The sequence below is a fragment of the Carcharodon carcharias genome, chromosome 14 (assembly GCF_017639515.1).
Source record: "Carcharodon carcharias isolate sCarCar2 chromosome 14, sCarCar2.pri, whole genome shotgun sequence".
In the NCBI taxonomy this organism is placed as follows: domain Eukaryota; kingdom Metazoa; phylum Chordata; class Chondrichthyes; order Lamniformes; family Lamnidae; genus Carcharodon; species Carcharodon carcharias.
This window is the reverse complement of record NC_054480.1, coordinates 60,194,313-60,220,028: the sequence shown is the minus strand read 5'-3', so window position 1 is coordinate 60,220,028 and position 25,716 is coordinate 60,194,313. Positions and strand designations below refer to the sequence as shown.

Here is a 25,716-nt window from a genome sequence, read left to right as displayed (position 1 = left end):
ATTGGAGCTGCACTCATCCAGCCAAGTGGAGACTATTTAATCACTCTTGAATTGTGCCTTGTAGATGGTGGACAGGCTTTGGGTAGTCAGAAGGTGAGCTAACAACAGTTGTTCAGAGTGGATGGATATTTCCCCATTGGGTTCTATTCTGGGACTAGTTCTGCTTTCTGTATACATCAATAATTTGGATATTGGGCTATATGAAGTGGTATACAAAATTGTAGACTATATCAAAATAGGAAGCATAATAAATAATTGAGGACCAAACAAAGCTGCAAAACTTGATATGCTGGTGGAATGGGCAGGAAAGTGACAGGTGGAATTCACTGTCTCTAAATATGAGGTGGTAATTTTTGAATATGTTAGATACTTGAAGGAACAAGGAATAAAGGGATAATACAGACACATGTGATTAGGATCAGTGCTGGTCTGAAGGGTAAATACTGACACGGATTGGTTGAGCTGAACTATTTCTGTGTTGCGATTATTATATAATTGTTTTTTTTTAACCTATACTAGTAAACTGCACAGACTGGTAAAACAATGCTATGAATGTGTTAATATGAAGAAATGTCAAACAACATTTCATTAAATGAACACATTAAACAAAACACTACTTTCCAAGGAGACATTTCAGCAGAATGGGAGTTGGACAGAACAAAAGCAACAAAACTCTCCAACCTAATCAGCCTAAAGGAAAGAGCCACACAAAACAGCTGACTTTTCTCCCCCAAACGTCTGATAACAATCGAGAGGGTGTTTTCTCTCTAACTGCTGTCAGATGTTCTGTACTGAGACATTGCTGACAACAATGTACAGAGGCAATAATCTTGCTCATTTGCACACACTTAATTTTAACCTAGCCCACATTTAAAATAGGCTGGCAACATAGCAGTTGTCAGCGCCTATTTCTCAAGTAAATGCACAGAAGCAGTGTGATTGATTGATCTGATTGCATGCATTCATGCAGGCTTACAAGCACCTTGGTTTTAGACAACCACAATGAAATATGTTGTCTGTATGATAAAATGGGCAGGTGAAGTCTGAATCTGTGAACTGAAGTGAATGAATGGCCTAGAAGAAGCTTTATTACGGCCACTAAGAAAACTATAAAATGATTGGGCAGAGTCAACAAATTTATGAAAGGAAAATAGTGCCAGACAAATCTGTTAAGAATTTTTTTGGTTGTAACGAGGTGTGTAGATAAGGGGAAAATGGTATGGGCCGTAACTTCTGACCAGCGTCAGAAAGTGCTGGCCTGCAAAAGTCAGAAGAAATAAATACCTCATTTGCTCTTGAAAATTGCGTTGCTATTTTTGTTCACCAGAGCTGCTTGAAAGACTCCTCGTGGGCCCCAACAAACTCTAGATCCAGCGGATTCAAGGAGGCTACATCCCTTTTTTTTTAAACAGCACTTGCCGCCATAAATCAGGTAAGTTTAAAGGGCCAGGGAGGTGTCTAAACTAAGTGAATAGGATTCAAGGGTGAGGTGGAGGTCCAGAGGGGTGTACAAACTCGGAGGCAGAGGCCCAGTAGGGTCATGGGGTGGGGGTCAGAGGTCCGGACGGGTTCATGGCACACACACACCCCACACCCCGACCCCGAGGTCGGGGGGGGGGGTCAGAAGTTCGTGGGGAGAGGGTCCAGGGTCGAGGTCAGTCAAAGGTCCACCAAGGTCAGCGGTAGAGGTCAGTCGAAGGTCTGGTGGTGTGGGATGACGGGGAGTCAGAAGTCTGTGGGGAGGTAGGGGGAGCCTCGAAGGTCCGGGAGCGGGTTGGAGGGGGGTGGTGGGGCATCCCCTCTCCCCATGTCAGAGGTCCAGAGGTGGTGGGGGTTAGTGGAGGTGGGGGTTGAGTCCCATTGGGTCAGTCTGGGTCTTTACAGTAGTTACTCAGAAGTTAGAAGAGATTTTAATGCTTCTAACTTTTTGTGGGTAACTATTGGCACAACCCCGACGGAACCATCCAAAGTTTACAATTTAATTCGCATTTTCGGATGGTTCCCAGTGCAGCGCAACTGTCCAGAGGAAGCGTACACTTCTGTATGTCTGTATATATCTGAAAAGATATAGTTGTGGGTGTAGGAGCATTGCAAAATAGTTAATTTCTTGTTTAATAAATGTTTTATTCTTTTGTTAAAAGTTGATTAGCTGACTCCAGTATCTCTGTTCAGTAGCCACTGTCCATGTATCTAAACAAAAAGTTGGGACCTATCAAGCCGGGTTCCACCATGGGATCAGCTGGGATCATAACACAAGTATGATCACTCTGTGGGGAAAAAAAGACCTTTCTGACATCAGTTCTAAATTTACATTTATTCAGTTTGAACTTGTGGCCTTCTGTCCTTCTCTTACCATGTAATTTCAAATAATTATCCAGGTTTAACTTTTCTTTACCACGTACTCTCATATCTCCATGATCACTTTGCAGATGTCTCCATACCTCTGCTGATTTTTCACTGCCCTTCCTAATTTGAAGTCATCTGTAAGTTTGATACAGATCAAGTTGCTGAGCACAAGTCATGGATGTAAATTAGGAACTGTAGTAGTCCCAATGCTGATTCCTGGGCATCCCATTTAGAACATTCTCCACAGTCCACTCCACCACCGCTCCAAGTGTTACTCCTCTAACAAGTACCTGTTGTCTACTACCCTTCCATCAATTTCTTGTCTATATCCCAATTACCCACACCTTTTAGCTTAACTAAGTCTTTCAGTGGAACTAAATCAAAGGGCTTCTGAAATCTAAGTACAACACATCATAAGGCTCATGATCACAAGTAGTGTAGACGGGAGTATAAAATCATAAATAGAGATTGACAAATAATGTTGTGAGCAAAATAAAATCATCCATTTTGAACCAAAAAAATTAAACTATTTCTTACATTTTGAAAAGTGCTGATTTTCAGCATGGAATTACCTTGTATGCTGAGCACTATGCATCTAAAGGTTTTCTATTTACTCCCCATCAAAGTGTTGCTAAATAACCTCTCCCAGTCAATTTGTTTGAGCTATTCCCTCATTTTATTGAAAAGAGCCCTTTTAAAGTTATTTGCCCAGCAAATTGTCTCTGATATTTCTGAGTCCCAAATCAGAATGACCTTTGTCATTCTGTGGTAACTGTCCACTCAACATTTTAGATTATGTGGGTCAATTGTGAATGTCACTCTGCTTCTCAAGGATTCACTAATGCGCTGGTTCATGAAGTAGAGATCCATTATATCTACCAAATCCGATCCAAGCTAGTTGGATTGTCCTAATTTATCAGGCTGTTGAAAATAAGTTTGGTAAAGAGGCAAGTTAATATTGTGTGTGAATACTATTAAATCACAACTTACAAAGGATCTATACCAAAGACAAATGTTGACTAATCTGCCATATTATTTATATCAAACAAATTGTTACAGTACCACAAAGTAGCAAGATTCAGGTACAGCAACTGAGTGTATCGTATGAAACAAACCAGTACTTGAAACAGTTATGCTTTTTAAGCTTTCTTTTGATTTAGTGTATTAAATGAGCAAATAGATGAGACATACAGGTCAGGAAATTACTGTGTTGTGTCCTCAGTTCATGCTGAGTTAGCTAATCTGCTGCATTTTAGTGTCGAGTAGGGAACATCAACATGCCTGGTCGCTATTAAATAACACACAATGATCAATAAAGGTGGGATGCAAGCTCAAACTTCCCAATCTCAACCTGCTTCTGTGGGGAGCCATCGAGTGCAAGTCAAATAACTCTCCATAGGGAAGTCAGAGACCATCCCTACCTTTAGTTGCTATAGTAACATGGGCAGAAGCCCAGGAGCTAACTGCACACACATTATATAATTGGTTTATTTTAGCTAAAATTGAAACAAGTTAAAACAGTGACTCATTCACTAATTCTTTAAGCATGCACAAAGAAAAACCAGCTGACAAGTTTCTTTTTTTTTAAATCCTTTCATGGGATGTGAGCATTGCTGGCAAGGCCAGCATTGTTGCCCATCCCTAACTGCCCTTGAACTGAGTGGCTTGCTAGGCCATTGCAGGGGGCAGTTAAGAGTCAACCACAATGCTGTGGATCTGGAGCCACATATGGGCCAAACCAGATAAGGATGGCAGATTTCTTTCTCCAAAGTGAACCAGATGGGTTTTTATGACAACCGATGATAGCTTCATAATCACTACTACTGAGATTAGCTTATAATTTCAAATTTTATTAACTGAATTTAAATTCCACCAGCTGACATGGTGGGATTTGAATTCATGTCCTTAGAACATTTGTCTGGGCCTCTGGATTACTAGTCCGATGACATTCCCACTATCTCTCCATTCTCCCGCCCCCAAAACCATTATCAAAACTTCCATCCTACATAAAGATGAAATTTCTCTCTCAACTTGTTTATTTTTTAGTGACCATAGACTCTCAGCACAAACTCATGCTTTCTGGTACAAACGGACAACCTCATTCAGAAAAACCATAACAGGTAGATAAACTAGTAATTGCAAAATGAAATGGAAGGAGTCATTGAGATTACATAAAAACAGAAAGATCTGGAAATACTCAGCTAGTTAGGCAGCATCTGCGGAGACAAACAACTTTTTAGGTGGTGATGACTCTTTATCAGAACATTGAGAGATGCATTTATCAATCTGTGTTCTATTAAGTGATCCATACTGCCACCAAGTGTTCAAAATGGGAAATAGTGCTCCATTCTCAACTCTCCAAGCAGGTTCACAACAATACATTTACTCAAGTACACATTGATTTGTTTGCCACATGTCTTTGCTGCAACTGAAGGCAGCTACTTAGTCCCATTCCCAAGATCACAGAAGGGTTCTGAAATATGAGGGACAACTCGCCCAAAGTCATATGGTGACAGAAATAAAAAACAGAAAATGCTGGAAATACTCAACAGGTCTGGCAACATCTATGGGGAAATGAACAGAGTTAATATTCCAGATCAATGACCTTTTGTCAGATCGGGGAAAAGTTAGAGATGTAATTGGTCATAAGCAAGGGACAGGTGGAGGCCATTGTAAAGAACAAAAAGGGAAGGTGTTTGATAATGTGATTCTGTCAACCTAATACAGAAATTTTAAAAAATGATTACTCAACTATAATTAGTGCATTTCCTAATCTAATAACTAAAAAAAATTGAATCTCATGCTGAACACGTTATTTTCCTAAGAATTTCTATTTGTAACTAGGAAAAGTGCATTTGGGCTCTATCCTAATTCAGGTGAAATTTCCTACTCAGAAAACGAGAGTCAGGAAGATAGTAACAAGCTGGTAAACGGGCAAACCCACAGCAGACCAAGTTGAATGCATTTTAGTCAAAAAATAAGCAGAGGCAGTATGAACAAAATCATAATTTTAAAGGGGGTGCACATAGGGATCTTTGAAGGTGGCCAAGACAAGCAGAGAAGGTTAAATAGCATATGGGATCCTTGGCTTTATAAATAGAATCAGAGAGCACAAAAAAAGGACAATAAGCTAAACCTTTACAATCATGATTAGTTGTGTTTGATTCCACGCACCAAACATTAGGAATAAAATTAAGCACTTAGAGAATATGCATACAAGGTTTACTGGAATGGTACCTTTATCTGAATGCATGCAGCATTTGTAACAAGATAGATGAATTGACAGCACAATTAGAAATAAATAAATGTGACTTGATAGCTATTACAGACACATGGTTGCAGGGTGACCAAGACTGGGAACTCAATATTCAAGGGTATTCGATGTTCTGGAAAAATATGCAGAAAGGAAAAGGAGGTAGGGTAGCTTTATTAATAAAGGAAAGTACCAGTACAGTGGTGAGTAGTGATATAGGTGCAATAGAGTGTGATGTGGAGTCAATTTGGGTGGAAATAAGGAGTGGCAAGGGAAAGAAGTCACAGTGGGAGTTGTCTATAGGCCCCCCGAAGAGCTGCCTCACTGTAGGACAAAGTATAAATTGGGAAATAATGGAGGTGTGCAAGAAGGCCACAACAATTGTCATGGGTGATTTTAATCTTCATATTAAATGGTCAAATCAGATTGTCAGGGGTAACATGGAAGACAAATTTATACAGTGCATCAGGGATTATTTCTTAGAGCAATATGTTGCAGATACTACCCTGGAACAGAATATTTTAGATCTAGTAATGTGTAAAGAGGTAGGGTTAACAAGAGGTATCCTAGTTAAGGATCCTCCAGGGGGTAGCGATCACAAGATGGTAGAATTTCAAATTCATTCTGAGGGTGAGCAACTCAGGTCTCAAACCAGTGTCCTCAGCTTAAACAAGGGCAATTACTGAGATATGAAGAAAGAGTTGTCAGAAGTGGGCTGGGAAAATAGACTAAGGGGGAGGTCAGTGGATGAGCAGTGGCAGATATTTAATAACGCTCAGCAATAATTTATTCCAGTCAAAAAGAAGAACTCGATGAGAAGGATGAACCACCTGTGGTGATTAAAGGAGGTCAAGGAGAGTATCCAATCAAAAACTAAGGCATACAAAGCAATGAAAACTAGTGGGAGGCCAGAGGATTGGGATTTTTTTTTTTTTAGGAACCAGCAGCGGATGACTAAAAAGCTAATAAGGAGGGAGGAAATCGATGATGCAAGTAAACTGGCAAGAAATATAAAAACAAACAGCAAGAGCTTCTACGGGTATATAAAAAGAATGGCTAAAATGAGCGTGGGACCCTTGGAGGAAGCGACTGGAGAATTGATAACGGGCAATTGGTAAATAGCAGATAATTTAAACCAATATTTTGCATCAGTCTTCATGGTGGACGACACTATAAACATCCCAAAGTTTTCAGAAAAGCAAGGAGCTAATGGGAGGAAAGATCTTGTAAGAGTCTCTATAACGAGGAACAAAGTATTTGACAAACTAATGGGACTAAGGGCAGCCAAGTCGCCAGGACCTGATGGCCTGCATCCAAGAATTTTAAAGGAAGTGGCTGCAGTGGTAGTGGAGACATTGGTCAAAATATTCCAGAACTCACTGGATTCCGGAAGGATCCTAGAGGATCAGAAAACCACTAATGTGACGCCCCAGTTCAAGAAGGGAGACAAAAAGCAGGAAACTCTAGGCCAGTCAGCCTAACATCTGTTGTTGGGAAAATGCTAGTGTCCATTATTAAGGAAACAATAGCAGGACAATTAGAAAAGTTTAATGCAATCAAACAGAGTCAACATGGTTTTGTGAATGGGAAATTATGTTTGACAAAATTGTTACAGTCCTTTGAGGATATAACAAACAGAGTTGATAAAGGGGAACCAGTAGATGTAGTGTATTTGGATTTCCAGAAGACGTTTGATAAGGTGCCACATAAAAGGTTATTGCACAAGACAGGAGCTCACGGGTATTGGGGGTAATGTATTAGCATGGATTGAGGATGGGTTAACACATAGAAGAGAGTCAGGATTAATGGGTCTTTGTCAGGTTGGAAAGACGTTACTAGAGGAGTGCCACAAGGATCAGTCCTCAGGCCTCAATTATTTACTATCTATATTAATGATTTGGAGAAGGGGACAGAGTGTAATGTATTCAAATTTGCTGATAATACAAAAATAGATGGGAGGGAATAATATGATGAGGACATAAGGAGTCTGCAAGGGGATATAGACAGGTTGACTGAGTGGGCAAAAACTTGGCAGATGGAGTTTATTGTAGGAAAGTGTGAGGTCATGCACTTTGGTAGGAAAATCAAAAGGCAGACTATTACTTAAATGAAGAGAGACTCCAGAAATATGTAGCAGAGGGATCTGGGTGTTCTTGTGCATGAAACACAAAGTTAGCCTGCAGCTGCAGCAAGTAATTAAGAAGGCAAATGGAATTTTGGCCTGTGTTGCTAGGGAGTTGGAATTTAAAAATAGGGAAGTCTTGTTACAACTGTACAGGGTGTTGGTGAGGCCACACCTGGAGTACTGTGTACAGTTTTGGTCCATGTATTTAAGAAAGGATATACTGGCATTGGAGGCAGTTCAAAAGAGATTCACTAGGATGATTCCTGGGATGAAGGGGTTGATGTACCAAGAATGGCTAAGCAGATTAGGCTTTATTCATTAGAGTTTAGAAGAATGAGAGGTGATCTTATTGAAATGTACAAGATTCTGAGGGGGCTTGACAGGATAGATGTTAAGATGATGTTTCCACTAGTGGTGGAATCTCAAACTAGGGGGACATAGTTACAGAATAAAGAGACACTTATTTAAAATTGAGATGTGAAGGGATAATCAGAGGGTAGTGAATGTCTCCAATGCTCTACCTCAGAGAATTGTGAAGACTAGATCACTATTAAGAGGAAGTAGATAAGATATTGAGGAGTTGAGGACTATGAGGAGCTGACATGAAAGAGAAGTTAAGGCCTGGGGCACATCAGCCCTGATCTTATTGGATGGCGGGGCAGGCTTGAGGGACCAAATGACCTACTTCTGCTCCTACTTCTTATGTTATGTTCTTATGGCACAGATTTAAGGTATTTGCAAAAAAGCCAGTGGTGCAAAGAGGAGGTATTTCTTCACACTGTAAATTATAAAGAAATGGAATGCACTGCCTGAAGGATAGTTGTAGCAGATTCAATAGTAACTTTCAAAAGAATCTGATAAATACTTAGAGGAGAAAAAAAAGTGCAGTGCTATGGGGAAAGAATAGGGGCATGGGACTAATTTGATAGCTTTTTCAAACAACTAATACAGGCAGCATGGGTCAGATGCTTTCCTTATTCTGTATTACTCTATGAAATTCAGTTTTAAAATCTTACATATATATATATATAGAAATACACTGAAGTTACAATGTGGATGGGCCATTCAGCTCAACTGGTCCATGTCAGCATTTGTCCTCTACACAAGCAAATAGTTTGACACACGTTTACCCAACTTGTTCCTATATCTCTTCAACCGCTTTTCTTTCATTTTCCTGCCCATTCTAATTTCGAACATTGACCCAGAAACTGTGTCAATCACTAATCCCGGAAGAGCAATCCACAGCCTCACAATTACACGTAAAGGCATTTTTCCTGTCCTTTATTCCAAACCTTGTTTCAAGGGACACTCTTCTTGACCTTTCAATTACTGGAATTTTAAACTCTTGTGTATCGCCCTTCAATCTGTAATGTTGCAATAAAAATACCCAATTTTTTTACAGACATTTCTACTTCCTTTTACCATAGAGCAATCTGCATTGTACCCACTTCACAACCCGTCTTCTAGCATCCAACCCTACACTAATCAAGGTCCTAAGATCTGTATATTCTATTAAACTTCATACCTGTTCCATTTCCTCCAATGCATCTTCTACAATAGCAGCAGAGGAAGACATCAGTGATAGGACAGCCACCTGGTTATCTGTGGGGAATACAGATAAGTCCGTTGCACTTTGATTAAATCAATTAGAAAATATAACCAGGCATGGTCGACAAATATTACACCCAAAAGAGAAAAAAAAAACCTCAACATTTGGTTAAAGAAAAAATTGTGTATAACACTGAAATTGCAAGGCTACATATGACTCCTTGCAAACAACTTTAAAAATTACATTGTGGTATTATTTCAGTCACAAGCTCTTCAAAACTAAAGCAGATCTATAACTCCACAATTCTGAAACAGTCATAATTAATACTAGTACAAAGAACACCAAAATATTGATAGTTTTTAATTTAATTCAGTAAATATCAGAACTTACAAATTATATTTATTACACCATAGCAAGCACCAATATAAGATACTTGCAATACTGTACAAGCTTATGAACTGTTGCAGATTATGGCTGTTCTGATATAGAATGGTGCCCAATAGATCAATATGTCTATGATACTGAGGTTATATTGAAATATCAAGCAGCTCTTATTTTTAAACCTTTCCTGGGAACACATTTCCACTGAAAACATCAACATCCTCACAAAATAGTTGCACAGCACAGCTTTTTTTTAATTATTGTCAGCTGCCGATAATTATGGTGAAAAGGCATTTTGTGAAAACAAAGGTTTCTAGTGGGAATGACCTGATTAACATGAAAGATGATAAATATTGAGCTCTGCCTGATGTTCACATGCAACTTCCATATCAACCACAAGTCAATCACCAAAACAGAAAACATTTTAATGAATAAAATGATCCACGGTTCAACAAACCACAAGACTATTTAGATGATTTCTGACCACCCGTTTTCCCTGCCCCCTTTTCACGTGCAGAATATATTCAGCCATGAAATTTGGGCAGTGGGGCGTGGGGTGAGGGGGCTGGCAAAGGGAGAAAGAGAAAGGTATGCACTTCAGGCTACCACAGAAGTCAGTGTTTGAAGCCTTGAAAAATCCCTACAAACACTGGGGTTGACTTATACATCAGGTATAAAAGTGAACCACTGGTGTGAGGGTAGTCGCCAATTTGAAATGTCATCAGCATCTGGTGCAAGAAGTGGGCATATCTTAAAACTACCATGCATCTTCACAGACTGCTTGATCCCTTGTGCGCAGTTACTAAGTACCAGTAAGAAAAACATCCATTTATAAGGTGAAAAATTGAGGGTCACTACTAATGCAAAAATAGCAAGTTGTAGCTGCAAAGGGGTGTCGAATTATATACTGGGTATATGCAAAAACATGATTTCAGAGGCTAGATAAATGAGCTCATCTTATATGCGAGGTCATCTTATACAACGCCACTTAAGGCACATTTTGAAATCTACATTACCTTTTGGTAACTTAGAAAATCGGTCACAAGCTTCCCAAACTACACCTGTGGATGTCAGCTGATCCTGTGACAAACTAAAACCAAAAGGACAAAACATACAAATCAAGCAAAGGTACAAGGCAGGACAGAAACACCATCATATTCAAACCTGCAACATTAATTCTGTTTCACTAAAGAAAACTCTTCAGCACAATCATGGAGAGCTAAAATGGTGCTCACGCTTGAAAAAAAAATCAAAAGTAGATCTCAAAACAAATGTTGCAATTACATTGCATTAAGTGGGCTCCAACGTGCTAGTTTGCAAATACCACCACCACAATGGCTAAACTCTGAATTACCAATCACATTTTCTTAAAGTAGCAGCATCCATTTAACTAGGCCATTTTTGTTCTAAAGCTAAAAGAAAACAAGATCGTAATTTCCATGTTTTAAATGTGCGCAGGTTTCTCAATCTGATCCTTTTAGTTTAACATTTTTAGAAATTATTTATATTGCAGAAGTTTGTTTGCTGATTACATTTATTTTCGTACACTAAAGACCGGCAGAGGATTTCAAGAAGCTAAAACTGATACAAGTATTAGCCAAGTCTGGCAGCATCTGTGGAGAGAAAAACAGAATTAGCCTTTCAGGTCGATTTGACTTTTTGTCAGTACTGATGAAAGGTCATCGACCCGAAACTTTAACTCTATTTCTCCTCCACAGATGCAGCCTGACCTACAGAGAATTTCCATCATTTTGTTTTTATTTCAGATTTCCAATGTCTGCAGTATTTTGCTCATATTGGAGCATCACCCTTTAGCTACATTGAAAGGGATTTGAAAACAAGGATGAGAAGTTTAACAATGAAGTATTGTTTGATTGGAAGCCAATGTAGGTCAGTGAGCACAGGAAAGATGGGTGAAGGGAACTTAGAATGTGGGAGACCAACCAGGGGCGAGTTGGAATAGTCACGTCTGGAGGTAACAAAAGCATGGATGAGGGTTCCAGAAACAGATGAACTGAGACAGGTGGAGTCGGGCAATGTTACAGGGATGGAAATAGGCAGGCTTAGTGACAGCACTAAGTCAGTAGTTTCTCTCAGGATCAAATATGACACAAGCAGTGTTCTTCAGCCTCAGAGTTATCAGGGAGAGGGATGGAGTCAGCTGTTAAGGGTTGGAGTTTGGCTTCGGTCTTCAAGTAGGGGAAATTTCTGCCCATCCAGTATTGGGTGTCACATAAGCAGTCTGGCAGTTTAGCAGCACTGGAGGGGTTGACAGGTGGTGGAGAGGTACAGTGGGATGTTGTTTGTGCCCATGTGAAAACTCACGTCAAGTTTTCAGACATGTCACCAAGGAGCAGTATGGAGATGAGAAATAGGAGGGGACCCAAGGATATATCCTTGGGGGACACAGAGGTAATGGTGCAGGGAAGAGAAACCATTGCAAATGATGCTCTGGCTACATTATATAGATAAGAACAAGAACAACAGATATATGGGAGAACACACACTTGAAAATTCCCCTCCAAGTCACAAGCCGTCCCGACTTGGAAATATATCATTCCTTCACTGGCATTGGGTCAAAATCCTGGAACTCTCTCCCTAATAGCACTGTGGGTGTAGCCACACCACAAGGACTGCAGCAGTTCAAGAAGGCAGCTCACCACCACTTTCTTAAGAGCAATTAGGAATGGACAATAAATGTTGGCCTTGCCAGTGATTCCCATGGATGAATGAAAAAAGGAATCAGGTGAGTACAGTCCCATACAGCTGGACAACAATGGAGGTGGCTCTGGGGGAGAATGATGTGGTCAACCACATCAAAGGCGGCAGATGGGCGAGAGGGTTCACTCAACTGATTCCTGGGATGGGGGTTGTGGCAATTGGGTTGGTTTTGTATCCACTGGAGTTTAGAAGAGTGAGAAGTGATCTTATTGAAACATATAAGATCCTGAGGGGACTTCACAGGGTGGATGCTGAAAGACATTTCCCATTGTGGAGAGACCAGAATTAGGGGGCACAGTTTAAAAATAAGGGGTCTCCCATTTGAGACAGCAGTGATAAGATTTATTTTTCTCTCAGAGGGTCGTGAGTCTTTGGAACTCTCTTCCCTGGAGCATACTGGAGACAGGGTCATTGAATATTTTTAAGGCAGAGGTAGGTTGATTCTTGACTAATAAAGGAGTCAAGGTTATGAGGAGTAGGCAGAATAGGAGTCAAGGCCACAATCAGATCAGCCACGATCTTATTGAATGACGGAGTAGGCTCAAGTGATTGTATGGCCTAATTCAGCTCCTAATTTGTATGCTCATATGTATGTTCCTACATAAGGAGTAGGGGATAGTTTATCTTTGTCACTTGGTAAGAGTAGTTCCACACTTTTCCAGAGGTGGAAACTTGATTGGAAGGATTCAAACATGAAGTTCTGGGGAAGATGGCACAGATTTCAGAGGCAACAATCTGTTTAAGGACTTGACAGGAAAGGAAGGTTGAAGACAGGGTGGCTGTTTGTAAGGACAGTGAGGTCATGGGTTGTTTTTTTGAGAAGGGATGACGCCAACAGATTTAAAGAGGAGAAGGGCATTACCCAAAGAGGGAGTACTAGTAACTATCAGCTAACATTGGATCAGGAGGGGAACTTGGGTGGCCAGCAGTTTGGAAGGAATAGGTTTGAGGAAGCAGGAGGTGGGTCGCATGGACAAGATGAGCTCAATTACTGGAACAGAAAATATTTCAATGAATAAAATGATGCACAGTTCAACAAGGAGGATATTTAGATTGGTTTAGATTTAAATGCAGTTCAGCAAGCCACCAGGCTATATCAACTGACACACAAGATTGTAAGAATAAAAACGGACTGACCACCTGGCATGAAGCCGGGCACCAGAAATGACAAAGGCTCACCCAGTCCAGTCAATCCTTACTAACATCTGGGGACTTGTCCCAAAATTGTGCAAACAATAGCCTGACATAGTCATACTCACTGAATCAAACTTTACAGCCAATGACCCAGATTCCTCCATCACCATCCCTGGGTATATCCTGTCCCAAGGGCAGGACAGACCCACCAGAAGTGGAAGCGCAATGGTATACAGTTGGGAGGAAGTGGCCTGGGAGTCGTCTTCATTGTGTGAGGGACTCAGACCTCACACTGTATATTTATTTTTGAAAATATATAGAAATATGCTCATTGCTATCTCTAAAAAATAATGGACAAAGACCTAAAATGACTGAATCTATGTCTGTCCGTGACACTGGAACAAAAGAAGCTACCTGGCAGTATCAGAGAAACTCACACATCATTATCTCTGAAAAGCCACTAATGGCACATTAAAGGCTGTACAGACCAAATTCAAGAGAGCTACACAAAAGCCACCTGCATTTCACAATCCAGGTTAGCCAACAAGAGTCTGCTCATCTAAGACAAAGGACCCTGCAACCTTCCTTTCAATTCTTAATGGTCGAGACATTGAACAATTTCAGGAACCCAGGTGAGGGATACTTATCCCTTGTCAAAGCCAGAGTGGAGAGATGGGAGTCATGAGATTTGGACCTCTAGCTTGTGGAACCAGTAAAATTGCCTTGTGGAACTGCAATATTACCATCTAACTAGCAGCATCACAGACAAGAAGCTCTAGCCCAGGTTGGACATCTGACCCCCATCTACACTGCGTCTACTGAAAATTCTGTACTATCGCTTACAAGACTGATTCATCTCTGCATGCCTCTCTCATTGTCTGAAGTCAACAACACAAGAAAAGTTAATTATCCAGTATCGGTTTTCAACCTGCTGACCTCCGTGAAGGAATACGTCATTGGACTTGGATTCTGGAACCCATGTGAAACAATAAGTATTTTCTGTGGTCTCCACACTATAAATACTGCCTTTCTCTATCCCTCTTTTACTGTATGATTTCAAAGGAGGCAAAGTTGTGACCCTCCTCCCACATTTTGAGTATGTGCAAACAAACTAACCGTTTGAGTTCACCCTATCTCAAGTTTGCTGTGGAGTTATTAATAGAAATTGGATCACACCAAAACTGAGGGGTTGGGAAATACTCCACCACTTATAAAGGGGGAAGCAAATCAAAAATACCTTTCTGTTTACGGATGGGTGGTAAGGGGAGAAATTAATCCTGTTTAAATTAGCCACCACCCCCCCACCCCACCCCACCCCCTTCTAGTCCGTTACAATTGATTCAAGGTCCCAAGAAGCTTTATAGCATCAGGTCAAACATGAGCAAGGAAACCTCCTGTTGATTACCATCCTCCCTCACATGATGGATCACTATGCCTCCATTTTGAAAACCGTTTGAAAGATGAACCGAGGGCACAGAATCTACACTGGATGGAGAACTTCCATGTCCATCACCAACAGCGGCTTGGTGCACTCTACTGACAAAGATGGTCGACACAGCTGCCAGACTGGGCCTGTGGCAGAAGGCAAGAGATCTATCACTTTTAAGGCGAGTCAATTAAACATTCAGCAGGTGTATGGGAACACCACCATCAAATCACACACCATCTTGACTTGCAAACATAACGCTGTTCCTTCACAGTCATTTGGTCAAAATCCTGGAACACCCTAAACAATAGTGTGGACATACCTACACCACGTGGGCTGAAAGCGGTATAAGAAAGCAGCTCACCGCCACTTTTTCCAAAAGTAATTAGGGATGGGAGACAAACGTTGGCCTTGCTAATGACACCCACATCCTATGAATGAATTTAGGGATGGGAGACAAACGTTGGCCTTGCTAATGACACCCACATCCTATGAATGAATATAAAAAAAAGTGACTCCAAACAGTTTTTCATATATTCTTAAAGAAGGCTGGTTAGTGACTATCTCAGTAAAACTAGCGGTGTAGGGAATCACACAGCCTAAACTAGGTCATCGCTAAATTACTCCTCAGGAGACCTTTTCTTGAAGGGTGGGGGAAAAAAAACAATGCTTGTCGAATGCAAGATCCCAATTCAGCTTGGCTTCATCAAAATATAGTTCAAATTTTCTCCTCTTTTTCTTCCTCCCTCCACAACCCCTAACATATAATGTATAAACTCTCTCTTGTTACACAAGAAAGATCTACCAGATAGAAAATCAAAACATTACTCCTGATTGGGTATCAATCATAAAAATTGCTTGTACTTTAAGAACACTAAGCAGTGTGAAAAGGGGTTACTGGAGGGTTTTCCACCAGGAGTTCAGTGCATACGGAAGGTCTTCTGACCAACACTGCCATTTTTACATTGATGGATACCCAAAACCACTGTGTCAAACAGAAAGTATCAATATAATCCCACTATTTAAATTACAGTCCATACTGTAACCAGGCACCCACAAGTATATCAGATACTGATTCTGAAGAACTGTGTGTGTGAATTCAGCACACAGTCAAAGATTAAAACCAAAGTTCATTAATTTTAACAGAAAATATTGGAGCAACACATTTCTTGCTTTCCTGGAGGGACCATGAACTTTGCTAAGTATTATATTTTAAACAACCATCTAAGTTTGTCATTTACATTTTCAGATTTTCAACACAATCATGTATTTGAAGTTTGCACCTTTGAAGTGGTGTGCTCAGTATCACATTCAATAGCTGAATAACTCCCTCTACTATGTCTATTGTGGCATCTCGAACTAGTCGTCGTAGAGTCACACCTGAAGCAAAAGAGACAACCATTAGCCTCTCTCAGCCACAATCAATAATTTCTACCTATAATTGTTTAGCTAACAACACAAAACATGTTACACTGAAGGCTTAACAAAAGCATCAAGTCAGAGACCTTTTTGGCTAATTCATTTAGCTTCCAAAAGGACAAGCTTACTTAGAAAGTGGTACATTTTCTGTATGCATTCTAACACAGAAGCATTGAGAAATCACTCAGAGTGAGAACCATGCTCAACATGCACAACAATATTTCTAACAGGAACTCCCCACTAAGAATATGGGATCCTTTCAGTCTTTGCCACTGAAATTTTTCACCACTATGAGAAATAGATTCTTCCAAGCATTGTGCACGAGACAGGTGGTTATGAGGGTGCACTAGTACTGTGATGTGTAATCAACCTTCACATGCATCAAATCCTGTGGAAAGTTATCAGTTACTGGTGGTAATTATTTTTCTTCAAGGAAAACTTATAATAATGAAAATGGTACTCCAGTCGGTTTTCTGTCTGTTGCTTAGGTGTGTCACATACTCATGTCTAAGCCACATATTTCGGGGCCTCTAATTACTGGACACTTTATAAGTTGCTTCTCCCTTCTGAAGCAATCATGATGATGGACAAGGTGCAAAGGAGACTGATGAGTTAAGGTGGGATGAGGCGATTGAAGGTAAAGACAACTATTTTGAAATTGATCCTGAAGGACATAAGGAACCAGCAGGCAGTATTTCAAAGGTAGAAAAGGTAGTCAGTCGTTGGACAAATACAGAGAAAAGAAACATTCAAATCAAACAACATATAAGGCTCCGAACCACTAGACAACAACAGATGGCACTTGGGAAGACTGATAAAGTTAAGAGGGGAGGCATGCGGAGACTGATAAGATGCAAAAGGCTGAATTCAGTTTTTTCTCCACTGACTTGGAGCAAATGACTTATTCAAGACTTGGAATTTGAATAGGCAATTGCAAAGTTGAGCTTACCAATAAGAAAGCTTGCCGTAGCCTTGCGCTTGTGATCTGCATGATTTATGCTGGTTAAACTGTAGTAGTAACATATTTGAAGGTCTCTCAAATCTCAACAACATCGGCCTAAGAGCTCTGCATTTACTTGAAGGGGGTGCAAATCGACAGATAGGATTGTGCACTCGGTCAGGAAAATGGAAACCCTACGATAGTGGGCTTGTTTGGAGGATCAAGTAAAGTGGTTTGTGTGTTCTTCAGCCACGCAGGACAGAAACAAAAGGAAATCCATCAAACTTACAACTTCATAATTCCTATTCGCTGCCTTTTCAGTTTAAAAAACGTAACAGGACATTTGTTGCACAGTAATTATAATTGTGAAACAAAATTCACATTTCTACCACATGGATCTACACATTACAGCATTAACAACATCTCAACGGTTAAATGTGTAGCCCTTTGGCAGCACTTGCCTTGACTCTTAGGTAACCAATAGTACACAGTGGTTAAATTAAGGATGTTCTTCTGAAAGTCTGCAGTGAGTTTCTGACAGTCCTAGTACAGAAAACATTCGTAAATGGAATATAGTGTTGCTTCATTTATTTGCAAGAATTGTAATCTGAGGTTCAACTTGTGCACTTACTTGCACAGATGGTAAGGGTGGTTTCGAAAAGGCCAGACTTAGCTTTGTTGCTTCTTGTGATATTGCTTTAAAACAGTCACCTAGAGGAAATATGTTGGGAAAAGTTAGGCAATGGTTTGTGAAAATAAAAACTGAAAATGGTAACAGCAAATGGACTAACCATATAAATAACGTGGTTATAAGAGCAGGTCAGAGGCTAGGAATCCTGCGAGTAACTCACCTCCCAACTCCCCAAAGCCTGTCCACCATCTACAAGGTACAAGTCAGGAGTGTGATGGAATACTCTCCACTTAACTGAATGAATGCAACAACACTCAAGAAGCTTGACACCATCCAGGACAAAGCAGCCTGCTTGAGTGGCATCCCATCCACAAACATTCACTCCCTCCACCATCGACACACAGTGGCAGCAATGTGTATCATCTACAAGATGTATTGCAGAAACTCAACAAGCCTCCTTAGACAGCACCTTCCAAACCCATGACCACTACCATCTAGAAGAACAAGGGCAGCAGACACATGGGAACATGACAACCTGAAAGCTCCCCTCCAAGCCATCACCATCCTGACTTGGAAATATATCGCCGTTCCTTCAATGTCGCTGGGTCAAAATCTTGGGATTCTCTCCCTAGGTGCACTGTGGGTGCATGGACATGGACTGCAGCAGTTCAAAAAGGCAGTTCAGCACCACCTTCTCAAGGGCAATTAGGGATGGGCAATAAATGCTGGCCTAGCCATTGCCGCCCACATCCCGTGAACGAATGAAAAAAAAGCAACTGGTACTGAATCAGCTAGGTGACTGACTAATACAAGTTTAAACTTGAAATGTATTATTGAGGCAGAGTTTAGATTACAGTTGCAAACTTTTCCCATTGTATTGTACTTGCTTTCATACAGTTGTAAGTTAATTTTATGGAAGTCATTGGTACAATATCAATAAAAGGTTCTAGGAATTCAGGGTTGAACTAAATGATAATCGCATGTGGTGTTTTGGTTAAACTAAAAGTTGTTTTTTCCTTCAATTGCAATGCTTAAAGTAAAACTTCAACAAAATAAAGCTAAATGTATGATCTCCCTATATGTAGTGAAAGGTTTACTTTCAGGGTTGGTATGAGTGTTGGAGAGGGCTTACTAATCTGCAATTCAGTCATAGGCTATGTGACCTTACCACAAATGTTGGCATTGGTTAGGAACATGATGTTCCAATATAACAAAACCGAAGAAGAGACTAAAGTTAGTTGGAGCAAACTACTTTTTTCCATATCCTTTCAATCCCCAGTTGCCTGCTGGCTGGTTTTTGATTCTGTGCATGTAGTAGATCTTACCTTATTGCAATGTGTATCATCACACATCCTTTTTCCCCTAACAATTCAAGCCTTTCCTCCAAATAATAGTTATAAGAAGTAGCTAATAGTTCAACTCATTTAAGGTACAAAATAGTGAAGCTAAAACTCCAGTCAATATTGGAGTATAAAATTTAAGTTGCAAATATTCTAGTTTCCTTTTTGAGCTCCAGTACAAATGTCAACAATTACCTTAAAATCATCCCCTTCTATATTTAGCTTATTTCAGTATATATGAAAAACAGCACAGATTATTTAGCCACTTAACACTATCTGTAATCTCTCCTCACATCTTTATACATAAAGTACCAAACCTAGAGTTTTCCAGAAGAACTGTAGGTCAAAATCTTCAGACCTCCACAACGATTCCCCTTCTGTAAAAAGATAATAGTTTGCATTAATATGCTGGCTTGGTTTCACAGATTCATAAGAACAAAAATACACCTCATTAAAAGCTATTTGTGCTGAGTTATCCAATTTTGGGCAGGATGGTTAGAACGCACAAACTGAACTCACTGTCCTGGAGCTGAGGGAGGGGAAAGATGAGGTGTGAAAACAGCCAGGGAATCTCATTCTAGCAACCACTGCTGAAAATGCACATATGACTGTTATAAAGCAATAAGATCATACATTTTTACAGCACAGAAGGAGGCCATTAAGCCCATTCAGTTTGTGCCAGCTCTTTCAAAGAGCAATCCAGCTAATCCCATTTTCCTTTTCTTTCTCCATGTTTCCACAAGGATTTTCTCCTTCAACTATTTATTCCCAAAGCTACCATTGAAACTGTTTCCATCACCATATCAGGCAAATTTCATCGAAATACTGATGCATGGCTCATTGTTAGACCCAAGTAATCAGTCTTTAGACGTCAGAAGAGGAGAATGAAAAGGTGCCAGCAGCAAGGGCCTGTGTAACGGCTGCCAGAACATTGTGTACAGAAACCTAGGAAGGCTGCAAGTAAATTGACCACCCCCGCGCAACCCACAAAATCATTTACTTTTCCAGCATCATGAAGGCTGCCTGCTTACCCTTGCTCCAGCAAGTCTCTGAGGCTTCCCACTGCAAATTCCTCTCCCAATTCCAGTACAATTCTGCGGTGGAGGCTGGGGAGCCAACTTTCCATGCTTAAATGATCCCAGTCAGAAATTCACCCAAAGTCATGGGACCATCTCTGTGATGGGCAGCAGTCTCTCCCAAACTTGCTGGAGACACCCACGCCCCAGTCCCACTATAATCCTGGCTAAGTCAAAAAAGCAAAGCCCTTCAGTTCATTTTCAATCTAACACTCTCCTAGGTTTACACATAAACCACCTATACACAATTAGATGGCCATCTGTGCTTCATTCCCTGGTATGCTCCAACTCAAGATCTTCTCTCCCGAAGTATTGCCTCATGCTGCTGTCAGTCCTCCAGTATCCATCCAAACACTCACCACACCAATGTCTTAATCAACACACATGCTTAGATAGATATGGAAAGGGGAAGGAACTTCAAAGCTACTCGAAAGGGGAAGGAAAATGTAGCTGAGCCCAATCCTGCTCAATAACGGACACACTTTTTTAAGATTGATCTCAACGCCAGCCCCAAGATCTCATATTGAGGCCAATCAGAGCAACGTCTATCTCAATTGAGAAAAGCTAACCAGGCACATTGGACTCAAACCAATTATAACTCAATAGCCCATGTAGTAGAGCATTTACAAAAGCAACTTGCATTTACATAGCATCTTTTACCTGGTAAAACATCCCAACATATTCACAGGAGTGTAACCAGACAAAAATTAACACTAAGTCAAAAGGAGATGCTGTTAGGACAGATATCCAAATGCTTAATGAAAGAGTTAGCTTTGAAGCAGCATCTTAACGAAGGCAGAAAAGAGGCAGAGGAGCTTCTAAAGGGAATTCCAGTTTTTTTTTGTTATTAATTCATGGAATGAGAGCATTGTAGGCAAGGCCAACATTTATGGCCCATCCCTAACTGTGCTCGAGAAGGTGGTGATGAGCTATCTTCTTGATTATTGTAGTCCACGTAGTGCAGGTATATTCACAGCGTTTAGGGAAGGAGCTCCAGGTTGTAAGCCTAAACAGCTGAAGCAATCGTTGGGAAAACACACAAGACACCAGGATTAGGTGAACATGCCATTCTGATAGAGAGGCTTGAGGAGGTGACAAAGATGTGGAGTGCAAGGTCATGAAGGGATTGGGGCACGCCCATGAGAAACTTAAAAATCAAGGCATCACAAGGCCAGGAGCCACAGCTCAGTGAGCACAGGGGAGAGGGATAAACAAGCATCAGTGTGATTAACAAAATACTCAGCAGGTCTGGCAGCATCTGTGGACAAAAAGAGAGTTAACATTTCAAGTCTGTGATCTTTCATCAGAATGGTCACAGTTCTGAAATGTCAACTGTTTCTCTCTCCATAAGTACTTTCAGACTTGCAAAGTATTCCTAGCATTTCCTGCTTTTATTTTGGATTTCTAGCAACCACAATATTTTGATTTCTATTAAGACTTAGTGCAAGTCAGGATGCAGTTAGCAGAGTTTTGAATGAACTCAGTTTAATGGATGGGAAGCTGATTAGGAGGGTATTGAAATAGTCAAGTCTGGAGACAAACGTCTAGATGAATTTGTCCATTGAACTCAATTCGTTACTGAGGGCCCTCTATTAGATCCCAGCCTGGAACTCCTCAGCTACTTTTACATCAGTTAACACAGATGTCAGGAGTCTGTGTGGCCCAGCTCCCAGCGTTCTCTGTCCAAACCTGGCTATAGGGTCGCAGAGACAGCTCTAACCCATTTAACGCTCCCTTCACTGTTACTGCAGGTTTGCAGCGGGTACCTGGAAATCGACAAACAGCCTCAAACGTTGTTTATTCATTCAAAGAGACACTGAGGGCGCCCCGGCGTTGTCTCCAGGGCCCCGGCGTCTCCCCCCTCCCGGGCACTCTCCTGACGGGGTTCCTGGGATCTGCTCCCCTAAATACGCCCACTCACCTCGCAACTGCGACACCACTTCCCTGAGGCCCTGCACCATGTTCCGCAGCGGCAGCCTCAGATCCTCCCCGAATTCCGAATGCAGGGTCTGCGACTGGACTGAAACCCGCTCCTCCATCTTCCCGTCAGCCCCGGGGGTGGGGAGGAGTTAAAACCCGGGGGCGGGACCATCGGAGTAAAGGGGCGTGGCCACATGCCAGAGGCGGAGTCTGGAAATCGGGGCGGGGCCTAGTAACAGGAGGCGTTCCAATTTCTTTACAAAATAAAAACACTCCTTTTACCTTCCACTGTGGCATGCCCTAAATAGTCAAGTGGTTATGGTACTGGGTTTGTGACCCCAAGATCAAGAATTCAAATCACACAATGGCAAACTATGAAACAATGTAACTTCATTTGAAACAGATGGAAACGTGTTTGCACTCGAAAGAGTTACTTTCCACTGTCATCATTTTTCTTATTTATTCCCTTTTGCCTCCCACCACATCACAGACCAGCCCTTCTCTTTTTTACCCCTCCCTTGAATCTGCATTTTCTTAAAATCTATTGCATTCTGAACTTTTTCCAGTTCTGATGGAAGGTCATTGACCGGAAACATTGGGCAGGATCGTCGCAGATTTGCAGAAGTGTGGTAGCGGGCAGGAAAAAAGTTGTCTTACCTGCTGGCAGTAATGGCATGTTTTTGCACCATATCATCCCATTCCAGCCTCATTAATCATGCAGCCATAGGAAGCACGCCATCTCGCTGCACTGGTGGCCTTGAATAGCCCACCGTGCCATTACCTCATCACATCCTCATGCAGAGTGCCATGTTCGCACATTTCTCAATGCTTGCAAACCAGGACTGCTCCAGTGAATACATCAGCCTCACCACTTTGGCTTGGGAGGCAGGGGCAGAGGTGTTTCTGTGCCTATGCTGCACACAAGAGGTCAACCACTCAGTGCAGGTAACGGATAAATGATCTCATCCGTGCTGCCAGGATAAGGCATCTTATCAGATCTTATCACTCTAAACTCACACTCACAAGGCCGTCACACATTCACTGGCAGATCAAGGGACCTCACCACTCACTCTCTCACACACACCCTCATATCTCCATCTGGTCCCATCTCCTCTGGAGACTGCTTCCTAAACCCCACCATCTTAAGGCTACTTGCACAGATCAACATGTGCCCCCACACTCACACCCTGGGATACCCTCCTTCCCCAGTACACCCCTCGCCCTGCAGCCTCTTCTCTTGCCAGAGGCCACTTCTCCCTCTTCCCCAAGCAAGCCCTAGCCCTGCAATCACTAAAAAGCCACCTCCGTCTTAGGCTGGTTTGTAGGTAGACACCTGCCCGTGAGCCCCCCTAAAAGTGATGTGGTGCTGTCTATGAAGCCTGGCGCTGATGACTACAAGTGTTTGCCGATGCAAGGAAGGCAAACAAACCTTGAAGTCATAAGTGAAGTGCAGCTCTCCAGAGGCCCAGGGCTTATTTACAGTTGTGAAACACGTAAACGTAATGTGCTTGAATGATCAAGCTTGGGGGGATGATTCCGGCAACCAGGGCTTATAATTAAGTACCAATGTATTAAAATGACCTTCCCAACATGCCAGGGCTGGAAACATGGCCTGCCATTGATGGGTCCAGAGGGCGTGAAACTGATTTTTGGCCATCTCCTCATATTGTCTCCCCCCCATGCCTGCCATGATGCCCGATGCCAACAGGGCCAGAAAATTCCGGCCATTAACTCTATAGATTCTGTCTGACATGCTGAGCATTTCCAGTATTTTCTGTTTTTATTTTTCCTTTGGCTAGTTGTGCAGTTCTAGTGCCAATCACTTTTTACCCTGAACATTTCCTCATCTATGGGAATCAGATAAATTTTTTGTTAATTTATTCATGCGATGTGGGTATCACTGGCTAGGCCAACATCTATTGCCCATCCCTAACTGCCCTTGAGAAAGTGGTGGTGAGCTGCCTTCTTGAACCGCTGCAGTCTACCTGGTGTAGGTACACCCACAGTGCTATTAGGGAAGAAGTTCCAGGATTTTGACACAGTGACAATGAAGGAATGGCGATATATTTCCAAATCAGATGTGTGACTTGGAGGAAGGACCCCTTCATAATTGTAGATGGTACGTACTGTTGCCTCTGTGCGTCGGTGGTGGAGGGAGTGAATGTTTGTGGATGGAATGCCAATCAAGTGGGTTGCTTTGTCCTGGATGGTTGTAAAATTCTTGAGTGTTGTTGAGCTGCATTCATCCAGGCAAGTGGAGAGTATTCCATCACACTCCTGACTTGTGCTTTGTAGATGATTGTCAGGCTTTAGGAAGTCAGGAAGTGAGTTACTCACCACAGGATTCCTAGCCTCTGACCTGCTCTTGTAGCCACAGTATTTATTATGGCTAGTCCAATTCAATTTCTGGTCAATGGTAACCCCCAGGATGTTGATAATGGAGGATTCGATGTTGGTAATGCCATTGAATGTCAAGGGGAGATAGTTAGATTCTCTCTTGTTGGAGATGGTCATTCCTGGCACTTGAGTGGCGCGAATGTTACTTGCCCCTTGACAACCCAAGCCTGGGTATTGTCCAGGTCTTTCAGCATTTGGACATAGACTACTTCAGTATCTGAGGAGTCACAAATGATGCTGAACATTATGCAATCATCAGCGAACATCCCCACTTCTGACCTTATGATTGAATGAAAGTCGTTGATGAAGCAGCTGAAGATGTCTGGATCGAGGACACTACCCTGAGGACCTCCTGCAGTGATATCCTGCAACTGAGATGATTGGGCTCCAACAACCACAACCAACTTCCTTTGTGCTAGATATGACCCCGACCAGCGGAAAGTTTTCCCCTTGATTTCCATTGATACCAGTTTTGCAAGGAATCCTTAATCCACAATCGCTCAAATGCTGCATTAATGTCAAGGGCAGTCACCCTCAACTCACCTCGGTAGCTCAGCTCTTTTGCCCATGTGTGAACGAAGGCTGTAATGATGTCAGGGGCTGAGTGGCCCTGGCAGAACCCAACAGGTTATGGCTAAGCAAGTGCTGCTTGATAGCATTGTTGATGAATTGCTCCATCACTGTACTGATGATCGAGAGTAGACTGACGAAGCAGTAATTGGATTTGTCCTGCGTTTTGTGTACAGGACATACCTGGGCAATTTTCCACTTTGCTCGGTTGTAGCTGTACTGGAACAGCTTGGCTAGGGTTGCGGCAAGTTCTGGAGCACGTCTTCAGTAATCTTGCCAGAATATTGCCGAGGCCCATAGCCTTTGCATTATCCAGTGCCTTCAGCCATTTCTTGATATCACATGGATTGAATTGAATTGGCTGAAGACTGGCATCTTTGACACTGGGAACCTCGCAGGAGGCCAAGATGGATCATCCACTGGGCATTTATGGCTGAAGCTTTTTGCAAGTGCTTCAGACTTATCTTTTGCACTGATGTGCTGGTCTC

At 41.7% G+C, this 25,716-nt stretch overlaps 1 protein-coding gene across 2 annotated transcripts in view; it reads right to left on the bottom strand.

Annotated features, from left to right (window-relative positions):
- The window catches only part of ccndbp1 (cyclin D-type binding-protein 1), a 44,042-nt gene extending 21,616 nt beyond the window's left edge, over positions 1-22,426 (bottom strand). The window contains exons 1-7 of one of the 2 annotated variants that reach the window (XM_041204917.1): positions 22,263-22,421; positions 19,583-19,642; positions 17,926-18,005; positions 17,756-17,837; positions 16,219-16,315; positions 10,671-10,744; positions 9,250-9,326 (exon numbers count right to left, since the gene is read on the bottom strand). In XM_041204917.1, coding sequence (XP_041060851.1) covers positions 9,250-9,326; positions 10,671-10,744; positions 16,219-16,315; positions 17,756-17,837; positions 17,926-18,005; positions 19,583-19,642; positions 22,263-22,380 — 588 coding nt within the window. In that variant the 5' untranslated portion in view covers positions 22,381-22,421. Of the gene's footprint in view, positions 1-9,249; positions 9,327-10,670; positions 10,745-16,218; positions 16,316-17,755; positions 17,838-17,925; positions 18,006-19,582; positions 19,643-22,262 lie in introns of both variants that reach the window. The other variant, XM_041204918.1, reaches the window with a different exon arrangement.
- Positions 22,427-25,716: the final 3,290 nt, after the last annotated feature.